Here is a 12,428-nt window from a genome sequence, read left to right on the forward strand (position 1 = left end):
ACAGGAAGATGTATTTACGGTGAGTACATTTAAATTGCGGTAACCACAAGTTCGAAAACACTGAGGTTGCAAGGATGCCTACAAACGTCGAATATATCATGAGATGGACAGGTTTAAATCCCAATAGATATGAACCGCTCACCCATCCGTTGTCACAGGTGCCCATATTGTTGATGGGCACGCCCATGGTGTTCCCGCTACCGTCGGCAGGTGGCCCGATCCAGTCGTTCTTGTCCTTCCCGCCTTCCCACCACTGGTCCCAGTAGAAGCTGCTCATCATCCTGACGAAACCGTACGGGAATGCCAGCATGAACGCGTTGGCCATCTGGGGGAAGAAATAACCATGATTTAATGCTTACACCATGATTGTCCAACAAGTGGTTCAGAGTAAGCACTTAATAATTGCATTGTCACATTTTGAAATTCATGTTGAGACTCATACAGGTTATGACAGGTTAGGTTTAGCGTTAATTTTAAAACATGAATAACTCGTCAACGACACAAGATACATGTACATCTAAAAACGGATGTCAGTTTTCATCTGCTGGTCGAGAGGGCTTTCCAAAGACACCCTGTGCCTAGGGTTAGGGTTACGGCGCAGGAGGACTAGGGTTAGGGTTAACTTTAAAACATGAATTACTCGTCAACGACACCTAAAAACGGATTTCCCTTTTCATCTTTCAAGGCGAAATGACCCTTTTGTCCCACCTTATACAGCCTGCTGTCTCTGAAGGTGAGGATGGACTGTCCGCCTGCCCCATGGCCCCTCTGGTTGTCATGGTTGTCAACGAACACCAGCGCGTTGTTGTCCGGCTGCATGCCCCACCCTTCGCCGAAGTTCCCCAGATGCGCCAGCTTCTGGCCGTTCTGCTTTCTGAAGACGTACCCGAGCTGCATGCCGTACCTGTATCATCACACCGACATGTTACGAGTATCACAATGCCAATGTCAGTTCCAGACAATTTTATTATTTTACTCACCAGCTTCTTATTGTTATCACGCAATCATATTTAACTAGCTGAGTGGTTGCAAAATTTCGTCCTGGAAATTTGTCCCAATTGAAGTTGACGATTTGATGTCAATCATTGATTCAATCATGATCGAACGTTAGAAAAACGGCATATTTCCGTTTCCCTAGAAATTAATTCAATTTGGGAGAAATGATAAAAAGATCTTGTCATGTCTACATTCTGATTTCTAAATGCCACCGCAAGGACATTTTTTGTTGTCTCGTGACATGGTACATTGTACAATATTTCTGATACTTAAAAAACGAAAATCGAAATCATACTTGAACTCCGTGACCCTTCCTAGATGAGTGTACTCTGATGACGAAATCGCCTCTCCGCCCAGGTCGATGACCTCCATGAAGATGAAGGGCCTGGAGCCGGATGGGAAGTAGGCGGTGTTGAGGTCGCTGAGCCGGCCGAAGACGGCGGCCAGGTCTCCCGGCCACATGTGCTTGGCGGCATCGACACGGAAACCGGCAACACCGATGGAGATGAGATAGTTCATGTAGTCTGCGATCTTCCCACGGACGTAGTCGCTACTCAGCTTCAAGTCCAACAGGGCGACCAGGCGGCAGTTACGTACCTGTAGGAAGGGAAGAAGAGAAGAATGTTGCATTACGTAACCGCAACAGACTGATGTGTGGGGCTCGGTACGGCAGTAAACGTACCACAATATATGTATCATTTTTTGTTTAACATTGTTTACTATCTCGAAATTTTAAAATGTTTTTTTTTTTTTGGACCCGCTTTGTTTTTTTCGTCCTATCGCATATATTAGATTTGGAGTCTGCGGAGGATGTCATCCATAAAATTTACGTGCCGTGGCCTTATTGTTGTGACAATGTATTATAAAGTAAGACAGGGTATGATTGATATACTAGTAGTGTTCTCTACGCATTCATCCTTTAGGATTGAAACATCTAACCTGATTAGCGTCGCCATAGTTGTGAATGTTGCAGTCACTGGTGCCGCACGTTCCGCAGTCGTTGAAGTCATTTGCCCCGAACGGCACGCCGGAGAACTCCAGGCTGTCGGTGTTGAAGTAGCTGCCGCCCGTCCCGTGTCCCGAGCCGCCGGCACCGCACATGTGGTTGATGACCACATCCACGTAGATTCTAAGATGTATATAGAGTTGCTGATTATACTAGCACACGATACACGACAGCGTACGAGCTGACTTATTTTCCATCAGAACGATGACAATTGTACCTAGAGTTCCATCATTTCATACCTTCACCAAATCATGTTAACCTTACAATTACGCATTCCAAAGAGTTCTCCTTGATTATGTTAAAAATGGAAAAGAATACCCTCCACCCAACTTGGAGGTGCTCATTGAGCACCGGTCGAAAGCAAAAAAAAATGTTTGTACAAAGCTGGAAAGGTGATGGCAATGTACATACAAATTTAAAGAATCCGCAAAACGACAGCTTTATGTCATACATTATAAAGGTACTATTACCACCTTCATGTTACACCTTGCAGAGAAATGCTATTTACACATGTGCCGATCATGACTTACGGGTGGCACATGACTTGTTTGATGGCACCTACAGTATTTATTGACGTATTCAGTACCTGACTCCCTGCTGGTTACAGCGGTGAACCATGTCTTTGAACTCTTCATCGCTGCCACTCCGGGTGTTGAGGTGATAGCTGATTGGCTGGTAACGCTCCCACCAGGGGCGGTTGGGACTGGTGATCACACGGTTCTCGTTCGCTGGCGACACCTGGCGGAGATTCAAATTCAAGTCATGCACATCTACTCGACTTCATGAACCGGTTAAGAAGTCGACAGACTTTCAGATGTATGTAAATTGTACCAAGACTCAATGCCTTATTTTCTTCAGTGTGCATGCATGCGTCGTCTCAATCAGTCAATGAATGTCATCTTTTGTGTGTGTGTGTGGCGACACCTTAGGACCGGATGTATTTTTGTGTAGTCTTACGATTACTCTGAAAGTATTTCAACATCTAACACATGCTGGTCAAGGGACAAACGGCATATTGTCGTTATCAACACAACTTCACCAGTCGAATAACCATCTAACATCTCGTGTTTGCGCATTATGTTCCAAGTACCTACTCACCTGTTCAAGAAACGCATTGTTACTGAACCACACTGTAAACGTGCGTTCCTATTGATCAAAGCACGATTTGGGTTTATCTCACATGTATATCAATTTCATTGCACTTTAAAAAGTAATAACCGGGTATATGGACATGTCATAAACAGAGTTACATTGAAATAAAGTTACAGTTTTCATATCTTTACCACTCCTTCAGCTAATTGACATTCTTATCTCCAGCTATTTGCCTCGGATGTTGTTATCTTTTACATAACAGCAGACGTTGCTCTTTCCGTCAGCATAATTAGATGAAACATGTCAGCCCATTGATACAACCTGTGAGAGGTCCCACGGTAAAAGTCACGAGACCTTTGCCTTATATACATACTAGTATATAACACACCTAACCTTGCACCACCCAATTACATTCTATCCTCCTGGTGTTGCTCAATCGGCATTTAATTCAAATGTAAGCTGCATTCTACTGTAACGTCAGAAAACACATATGCTTCATGAAGTTAAGACTAACCTTTATCTTCAACACTGAAATGAATTGTGACTTGCCCAAATTTTCTAGTGTTGGAGATAAAGTTTAGTTTTTACTTCATAATTACTTGTACCAACACAGATGAACTTTCATGCACACACGGCATATGCTTCGTTCTGGTAGCATCTAGCTAGCATCTCACCCTCTAAGACAAAATCTTCCCTCACAAAATAGTTGAATTTTGGAGGACACATCCACGGCTGTCCCTCAAATGTCCCCAATTTAGGATCGTATGTTCGTAAACCTATTTCGGCGATGAGAAAAAATTAAAAGTGTTTCAGAGGCAAGACAGTTTTGTCCATATCTTGTCATACGAGAGGGGCGCTCCACATCTGTACACCATTGTGGATAAATAGTGAATGAAGGAAGAGACAGAACCTAGAGTCTTTCAAATCAGTTGTAGCAGGGAACAAGGTAGTGGACATTTTCGTAGTTACAACATATGTACATGACAGCGGCCTTACCTGTACACCGCCGAAGCCGTAGGGTCCCAAGAACCTCTCACACTCGGCTGCGATGTCCGCCCATCTCCACTCGAACAGGTGCACTATGGCCTGTTTGTTGTCAGCCGTGTTCGGGGCATGTTGGGCGAGGGTGACGCTCAGCCCCGCAAGGAGTAGGATTATAATAGACATTTCTATAAGAAGAAAGAAGAAAATACAATGTGTCAGTAACAGTAATATTCTACACATCTCAAAGTTTTGAGTTGTATCTATTCAAGCAAAATATATACCTTAAGCATTTTTTCAGATCTTTTGTTCTACTGAGTGTGTAACAAAGGCTACGACAGAAAATAAGTAAGCAACATAGTCAAAGCGTGGGGAAAGGAGGCGGTATGGTAGAAAATGTGATATTTTCGTTTCTTTTGAACATAATGTAGCGTATATGCTGGTAAGTTTGCCTACACGCTTCCAATATGGGTCGTCGGCTCAAAAGACTACCGAGTGTGGGCAATTGGTTCTGATGTTGCACATAATATCGAAAAAAAGTTTATCATTCGAAAGTAAAATTGTCGAGAATCAGATCGTTTGACTGTAAGCTTCAAGCACTTACCTCAAATTTTCCTTCAACTTCTGCTTCGGTCGTAGACAGTGCGGGGAAGTTGGCGAGCGAATTTATACAAAAATTGTAGGCGTCTTTAAAACAGTTTTGTTTTTCATCTACCAAAGCTGTATAGTGTAATATTCAAAACGCAGACGGAATAGTATAATGCGGGCAAAGAACTATGACAAGTTAGGAAACATCATTGGTGGAATGAAAGTTTGCACAATGTGATTTATAAATGTTAGCTTTAGCAAAATGCTTCGGGATGTTTCGTCTATTTGATAAAACGTTACGATTCTGTGACATTATTGTATAAAGCTGAAACAACGAAACACCATCTTGTTTTGCATTTGCCCCCCAAAAAGCACGTGTGATACACGCGACCAACGTATGTTTAATCGCTAGCTGTATATTAAAGGCTACTCTTATTTAGTCTTCATATCTCTGCGATAAGATATGACGCCTTTACGCTGGGAATAACAATCTTCACCTTATGAAATAACTAGTATATACAAGTACTTATACAATTGGCATAATGTTCCTTTTCACTGAATGGAGACCGTTGGGTGATTTGAATGAAGCATGACACCATGAATTAGATATGATGCAAAAGTATGATTTGGTCATTATAAGTATTTACATAAGGTTGGAGCTCTCTGTTTTCACACGCAAAAAGAGAAAATTCAATGTCAGCAAATGTTTAAAGGTCGTGTGGCTAGACGGCAGTTGGAGGAGGGGTATTCAAGGACTGTAGATCTACTTCAAACGTGCTTTAACAGGTGGTCTCACAACGTCTTGAGGTACATGAGCAAACAAGATTAGCGTAGATCTAACTCCGCAATTCCCAGGAAGGTGTAAATCGTACGTACTTGAAGAGGTGAAGTCGTGTTACTCCGCGTTTTACGATGAGAAACCGATGTCTGTTTTGGACAAGAGTATTTGATTGATTTACGCTGTTATCTGAACCATTCTGGTACACACATACCTCCCTTCACACGGCTTTCAAATGGACCCTGGAAACAGAATATATATGGCTATATAATGTCAGAAACAATTACGTCACGTTGTATAATTTGGATGTATTATGGTACTAAACTCACGACAGTTGGTGTGCGAGTATAGAAGACCACCTAGATTATACAACACAGGCAAGTGCAATTTGCCTATTTCAGCGCTATATGTCGACGGTCGGTAGTACGCTCTCTCGGTCACTTCCCAAGCGGCCGGTCGCTACTTCGAGTCGGTGTTTGAGGCTTGTTTTAACCCTAACAGAAACTCAAGGACGTCGACATTTGCCTGTTTGCTATAATATAAGTAGAAGTTTATTGCACAACAAAAGTAGCGTGTACAATGTAAGGCAACTTGTACACGCGAATGTGAACTTAGAAATAGACCAATCTATTTCTATCAATTGAATAGCATTTAAGATATACTCAACTAATACTATACTAACTCGTAAAAAATATACAAGGGTACTACTATATATATATATAATATGGTGTTAGTGTTACATTACCTTTTCGTTTGTTTGTTTTGTTTGTGCCTTGGTTTATTCAGAATTAATTGATGATTAATAATATTAAATGAGCCGATTTCACTGAGGCCATGAAGAAGACGTCAGTGTCAGACAAAAACATGACGTGACCTTATACGATCTGAAGGTCGGTGCCCTTAGGGGATATGGAAATACGATAATGTCAGGTTTAACATAACTACCTGTGACGTATAACCTACGCCACGGAGCTCACGTACTCACGGTACATGTTTGTTATGAGCTATGTGAGTCATATTCCCTATCTCCAAACAGAATATTCTAGAAATTCCGTTAGACATGCATACGTTTCTTTTTTAAGTTTCCTTATGTTTTGTCTCTTTACCTCTGTGAAGGACGAATAAATTTTGTTGTATGTGTGTGACCGTCTGTGGGTTTGTCTGTCTGTCTGTCTGTCTGTGTGTCTGTTTTTGCTTTCGAACTACTACTTCTTTGAAGTTGGCCAGCACAGCACAAAAAGCTTTAGGTAGATTGTGATCATATTTGATATGTGGGTAGGTTTAGGCAAGAAAAAGGTCAAGGTCATTTACACCTGAGGAATGTTGGGTTAAGTGGCTATTTCAAGGACACAACGTCCAGCCCGGAATGACAGGAATCAAACCCGTGGCCTCTGGAGTCCAGAACGACTTGGCCATCGACGCTACCTAACATAATAAGGCTACGAGAGAGCAAATGATTTGACAATTTATGATAAACTCCTATTCGGGGGAATTCCCCTCTATTAACGTTATCCTTTTCACAAAGAAGCGAATCAATGTCCGGTAAAAATAACTTTTTTTGCAAGTTAGGTTCCTAAGCATAAGTAAGACCAATGATATCATTTCCGTGGTAAAACGTCTGAGGGGTGTGCACCTTTGTTAAGTCTGTATCAATGTATGGCATAGTTCCTGTGTTTGAGGGAGCTTCAGCACATCAGCCTCAAGCTAAGTGTCAAATGTCACGTAGAAGAACCCAACACACGTCCGTCTTGAGGAGAAGCCCTACGGCAGGGTATGCTCCGGTACTGTGCTTGTCTGAAAACGCTAGCCATGACGAGGGCGCATTGCACTACTCATAAAAGCATCAACTCATGATGATGCTTCACCTCAGTCTGGAGTCCGCCTTTTGAAATTTACGCTTGACTTTTACAGCAGTGTGCCATCATGGCACTTGTACGGGCATATCTCACGCCAAATTTGCAATCCTCGCTTCAGTGCCACAGAAAAGACATGCCCTTCCCAACTTGCGACGTACCATGACGCGCCATGGAGTGTTTCAACACTTTGGTATTTATAGTAGGCATGCGCCCGCTGAGCAAATACCACTTTGGTCGGCCTGATCATTCGATCTTTTCTTCTAACGTCAGAGAATCAAAAGGTAGGAAGTCACTGTTTATCATTGATACCTGTTTTTGGCAGCGTTTGGCACTCCTTCTTCCTTTTTTGGCCGGACAAGGTTAGTGGGCGACGAGGGTGAGTTTTTCTCTGCTTGAGTATCGAAAAGTTTCATGAGCGCTTCGTCATCAAGGTAGTCAGAAATAGCGTAATAAAGGTTAAAACGTTGTGTAGATGAACGTTCTTCTTCGTCAAGTCCTGTTGAATTATTTTCGAAGTTTTCAACGCTGAGAAAAGGTTTGATGCAATGTCAACCGGTTGTTAATCCGTAACATGCGAAGACTATTTCGGGTGTCAAACAACTTAGCAGGGCTTACACCCGATTTCCTCGGGCACTCAAAGCATTCATGCCCACCTCCCAAATTCAGCCCTTCATTGAAAGCAAGCTGGTTCTGCAAAAGCTTCGTGGGAGGGTCAAGTTCGAGAGGTGGGAATTTATAATTAAAGTGGTCGATATAACTTATCAACTAGGGTTCTGCAACGAAAGGACAGGAATGCGTTGGACATCATTGTCAAGATTGCACGTCAAGAATTTGACCGATCTGACGAAATAACAACATATAATCATAAGAGAGGCAGTTTTTTTTCTATTTGACAAACTATCATGTATTTCCGCAATAACCTTTTAGTTAAAAGGTCGGTCAGTCTGTACTTGTACAGCTGAGGACATGCATGATTGCAAGCATACACATGGCTGTCCATCGAGGAAATAGAGCAGGGTTAGAGAGTTTTCTAGAAGCCTTCATATTTTTTTTAATTTCCATTTAAGCTTAATAAGGAATGAAGATTGTGATTAGGGTGTGATACTTGTAATGTTGGATACCCAAGCAGATGTTGGGTAGAGAATCTTAACGTTTTCTGACCTGCTGCTTTTTCTGACAGTACTCCAACAAGCCCTCAAGCTTTCATTCAGAGTGCTGTTAATATGGCCACGGGGAAGGGCAGAAACACCTTTTTAAAGGTGTTTCTGCATGTTGGGGGCAGACTACTGTCAAAAAAACATCCGATTAGATTTTCTATCCCAACATCTGCTTGGATATTACTATCTCTCCACAGTGGTAGTTGTTTTTGAGAGAAAGACTAGTTTAAACATTTGGCCAGCCTTGTAGTAACTTGCTGAGCACTGCTGATTTACTGTTTATACAAGACCTGTTTTCTGTTTTTGTCAAATGGCAAGCAAATTTACACGGTTGTTTGACGGATGGATCTGTTGACGCGTAAATTTGAAGTGAATAAAGTCTGTCGATTCGGAGGCCAAAGAGATTCAACTGGGCAGAACAAATTACATTGAACTGTTTTCGAGAACGTGCCATGTGCCGGCTGCATTTGCCTCCGTTCGTTTTAACGGTTGTATTGAAATAATCCGTATGGGGAAGAACATGAACCGTCTTGTTTTCGCTCGTACCGGCAAAAAGAATCCTACAATACAACACATTGATGGTTTATACGTAGAAATTTCCCAGAATGTTTGCTGTGTCGACAATGAACCCATCCTTAACTCACAGAGAGAGACTAACGCTGCTCGGGCTACTCAGTCTAAATAGATGTGATTAATTGGTCAGTTGATTGATGGATTTTTGCCTACTAAAATTGGGAGGGGCGGGGACTATCAATCATCTATACAGCATAGCTTGACCTGTGTTCACACATTCGACACTTCATTTGCATTTTCCTGTGGTGGCGTTTTTGTGGTATCTCGAAATACCGTTCGCACGATGTTGTCTCTGTGCGTGAGTTCTGAATGACGTGCCCGTATAACCCTTAACCAACCCACGCCAAGTCACTGTACATACAACCAGTTGCAAGGTCATACTGTTGTTCAAGGAAAACTTTAAACGTGTAACGAGCAATATTGATATTTTGATATGAAATTTCCAGACTCGGTTTTTAGTATTCCCAATCGCAGTAACAGTGCTGATAAGTATTGACAATTGGCCATTAGTAATTCGTAATTTGTTCCATCACTTTTCAGACAGTTGTGAAACTCATGGCGTCGCTACGAGACGGAAAGATGAAGATTATCGCACTCATCGCCATCATCGTTTTGACCACGACCGGAATATCAGGTGTAGCCATCCCTCGTCAGGAATTAGCATCCGAACGCACCAGGCCCACCTACGACCGTTGTCAGTATCGGCCATTCTCCAATCTCTTGTCGTGTCAACTACAGACCCACAGGCCCTTTGAGTACAACGCCGTGTATCCCACCAGTTTCGGCTGTTCCTTCACGGACAGACCGATAAGATCCGGACAGATCTTGGTGCCCTCGGACGCCCTGGAGGCAGACGCCGAACGTTTTGCAGACCGTAACGTCATGACAGCGGTGGAAACAGCCCAACCAGACTACAGAACTGAAACAACAGAGATCCGTGAGGTACGTACATTACATGATGGCATTTTGTCCTTGCTACGCTAAAAAAGTCCGTCTTATCGTATTCGTCGTGGGCCGTCGTGCAATGATGATGTCGCAAGAGTTTCTACCAGACAGAACTAGCCATCGATAAGGGTACGACAGCTGGATTTTGGACCACATATGCACATCTATCGGCAAAATGCCCTCAGTTTACGATGACCAGCAAGTCATATAGCTACTGTAGAGGACAATTCATTAAGATTTATCTCTATATCTATATCTTGAAATGGAAAATGATTTAGAAGCGTGTTGCAGCAAAGCAGGACTATTCAGTGGTTACTACAGATAATCTCTCTAGGACCACATTTCCATCAACGTCTTTTCATTGACTTTTGCTAGACACATCATCTACATGCATTGGGGGAGCATTTCGCCATGGCGGATGGACTCACCGCAACACACAGGGACGAGAGGGATGAAACGGGCGGGCCTGGACCGGACGACAGCCAGACGGACGACAGCCTAACGGACGACAGCCAGACGGACGAAAGCGACCGTGTCGTAAGGTCTCGTAACGACCCATCCATCCCAACCTGCTCACTGTGGCGCCGAATAGACAGCCCTATCTACGCCTACAGAGACGAGGAAGGAACAGACCAGGTACACTTCTTTTCGAACAGCACATGGTAGCTTATAATGCGTCTCAGACTACTTGAATATTCCTCAAGTTGAAGAATAGTAGAGTAGTGATAAAACCGGCCACATCAGGCCATGTCAAAATTTCCTTGTGGGTATGCTCTCGGCTCCGCAGCCAGAGAGCTGACCTGTATAGACCCTGGAAACAGTCTGACATCCATACTTTTAGTGGAGGATGCATGGGAGAAGATATTTTAAATGGATTTCGTAAAATGGGAATTGACGCTGCAGTTGTAGGGTAGTACGAGTAATCTTGAATTATGGTTGTACTTTCGCCACCATAGGTCGAGCTGTACTTCTACGAGGGGAACTACCAGTGGTTTCACCTGTCCAGCTGCCATGGCAGCAACCCCGGGCCTGTCGTCAACTGTGCGGGGGACTGCCTGCAGATCAGGCTCCAGCACCGGGCAGTGGTGGTGCGGCAGGACCTCACGGCGGAGTGGGACTGGGTCTGGTTGGACGGGGGGTGTACCTTGCACATCTAGGGATAACACATAGCCTCATAACAACCGACCGTACACTTCCAGGGATCTTCTCCGTACTAGGTGTGTTGCCCGATCGCCCAGGCCAGTTTTTACGCGGTGGGAAAAATGACTGACTGGGTGAAATACACCCTTGCCGATACCAGGCCAGAAATATGAATATGACGGTTCAGTGTTATATAATAGTTGCTGTACAAAGGGTTGCAATTATACATTATACGGACACGATGTAATCCCTTATTACAACAGCTTATAATACTGACCCTAGACATTCTATAAATTAAAAATACCAATAGCATGAACTATGTATTCAGACATTGTTAAATGGAATACTTCAATAACTTTTCGAAACAAGCAAATGTGTAAAAATGATGTTGTTTTCAAGACACTAACTGTAATTGACATCTTCATCACTGTTGTTATGTAATATTTCTTGCCAATTTCTGAAGAGGCCAGTCTGTTACGGTTGAGAGAGACAGTGTTTGAAGACAACAATAAAAGGATAAAGACAGGAATAAACAGGTGTCCTGAATAAACAAGTTGCTTAAAGTACGGAGCTTACAACATGCCTATACAGACATTCAAGTCCAAAGAAAAAGAACTACTATTTTTAAAATGTATGATGCTAATGAAGAATTATTTCCTTCTCGGGTTGTACTACCAACTTTATTTAGTTCTTATACATATCCAGGTACATCTGACATAGAAACAGCAGCATATAAGCAGGTCCTGTAAGATGTTACAGCCTTGCAAGTGACACCACCATGGCATGCTTGAAGCAAAATGTTCCATCATTTTAATTCAGAGATGGCCAATAAGTAATAAGGAGATTAAAAGAAAGCAAAGTCTTCATTGACTACATACCAGAGTCCTGTTATGTGTACTAGTGCTTATTTTAGCAGATGCAGATCTGTACTGAAACATATGTACCTGTACCGGATGTTACATTATGCAGTTCTTGTGAACACCCTTATGACAATAACTATGGGTAAACACAAAGGGTATTAAGGCATGACTACCTTGCATACAAAAAAAATCACAAAAGAGCCTACAAAAAACACAAACTCTAACAAGAACATAGGATCACATATTTAACTAGAGTTCCCCGATCTCATACCTTCGCCAAATGATGTTAATCTTTATAACTGACAAAGTTTAGATTAGATTATTCTCCCCTGATTTAAGAAATAGGAACCTAATTTTCATGAATTATATCATTTTATCATAATCTCAACCAAAAGACAGTCTTATATTAACAAAGAATGCATTCTAGCATTTTTGTAATTGTATACATAATACATA

The 12,428-nt window shown here is 42.4% G+C and overlaps 2 protein-coding genes across 7 annotated transcripts in view; one reads left to right on the forward strand and one right to left on the reverse strand.

The window, feature by feature from the left end:
* The window catches only part of LOC109469636 (alpha-amylase-like), an 11,241-nt gene extending 6,373 nt beyond the window's left edge, over positions 1–4,868 (reverse strand). The window contains exons 1-7 of the mRNA XM_019768171.1: positions 4,680–4,868; positions 4,091–4,263; positions 2,589–2,740; positions 1,936–2,125; positions 1,292–1,593; positions 709–904; positions 143–325 (exon numbers count right to left, since the gene is read on the reverse strand). Of these exons, the coding sequence (XP_019623730.1) occupies positions 143–325; positions 709–904; positions 1,292–1,593; positions 1,936–2,125; positions 2,589–2,740; positions 4,091–4,261 (1,194 nt within the window). The 5' untranslated portion in view covers positions 4,262–4,263; positions 4,680–4,868. The remainder of the gene's footprint in view (positions 1–142; positions 326–708; positions 905–1,291; positions 1,594–1,935; positions 2,126–2,588; positions 2,741–4,090; positions 4,264–4,679) is intronic.
* A 2,654-nt stretch (positions 4,869–7,522) lies between these two features.
* On the forward strand, positions 7,523–12,218 carry LOC109469857. 6 transcript variants are annotated; one of them, XM_019768606.1, is made up of 4 exons: positions 7,523–7,578; positions 9,568–9,969; positions 10,348–10,608; positions 10,929–12,218. In XM_019768606.1, the coding sequence occupies exons 2-4, from the start codon at positions 9,583–9,585 to the stop codon at positions 11,127–11,129; spliced, it is 849 nt and encodes a 282-aa protein (XP_019624165.1). In that variant the 5' UTR covers positions 7,523–7,578; positions 9,568–9,582; the 3' UTR covers positions 11,130–12,218. The 6 variants fall into 6 exon arrangements, with proteins under 6 accessions (XP_019624165.1, XP_019624162.1, XP_019624167.1 ...); XM_019768603.1 differs by having other exon boundaries at positions 7,573–7,673; XM_019768608.1 differs by lacking the exon at positions 7,523–7,578 and adding an exon at positions 7,627–7,656.
* Positions 12,219–12,428: the final 210 nt, after the last annotated feature.

This window comes from Branchiostoma belcheri, unplaced genomic scaffold (genome assembly GCF_001625305.1).
Source record: "Branchiostoma belcheri isolate BF01 breed outbred unplaced genomic scaffold, Haploidv18h27 scaffold21, whole genome shotgun sequence".
NCBI lineage: Eukaryota > Metazoa > Chordata > Leptocardii > Amphioxiformes > Branchiostomatidae > Branchiostoma > Branchiostoma belcheri.

Bases quoted from the DNA above. Each gene is read 5' to 3' on its own strand.
- LOC109469857 (XM_019768606.1), top strand. From the start codon at position 9,583: ATGGCGTCGCTACGAGACGGAAAGATGAAGATTATCGCACTCATCGCC. The intron at 9,970-10,347 runs GTACGTACATTA...GACTTTTGCTAG, and splicing joins AAACAACAGAGATCCGTGAG to ACACATCATCTACATGCATT. The intron at 10,609-10,928 runs GTACACTTCTTT...TCGCCACCATAG, and splicing joins ACGAGGAAGGAACAGACCAG to GTCGAGCTGTACTTCTACGA.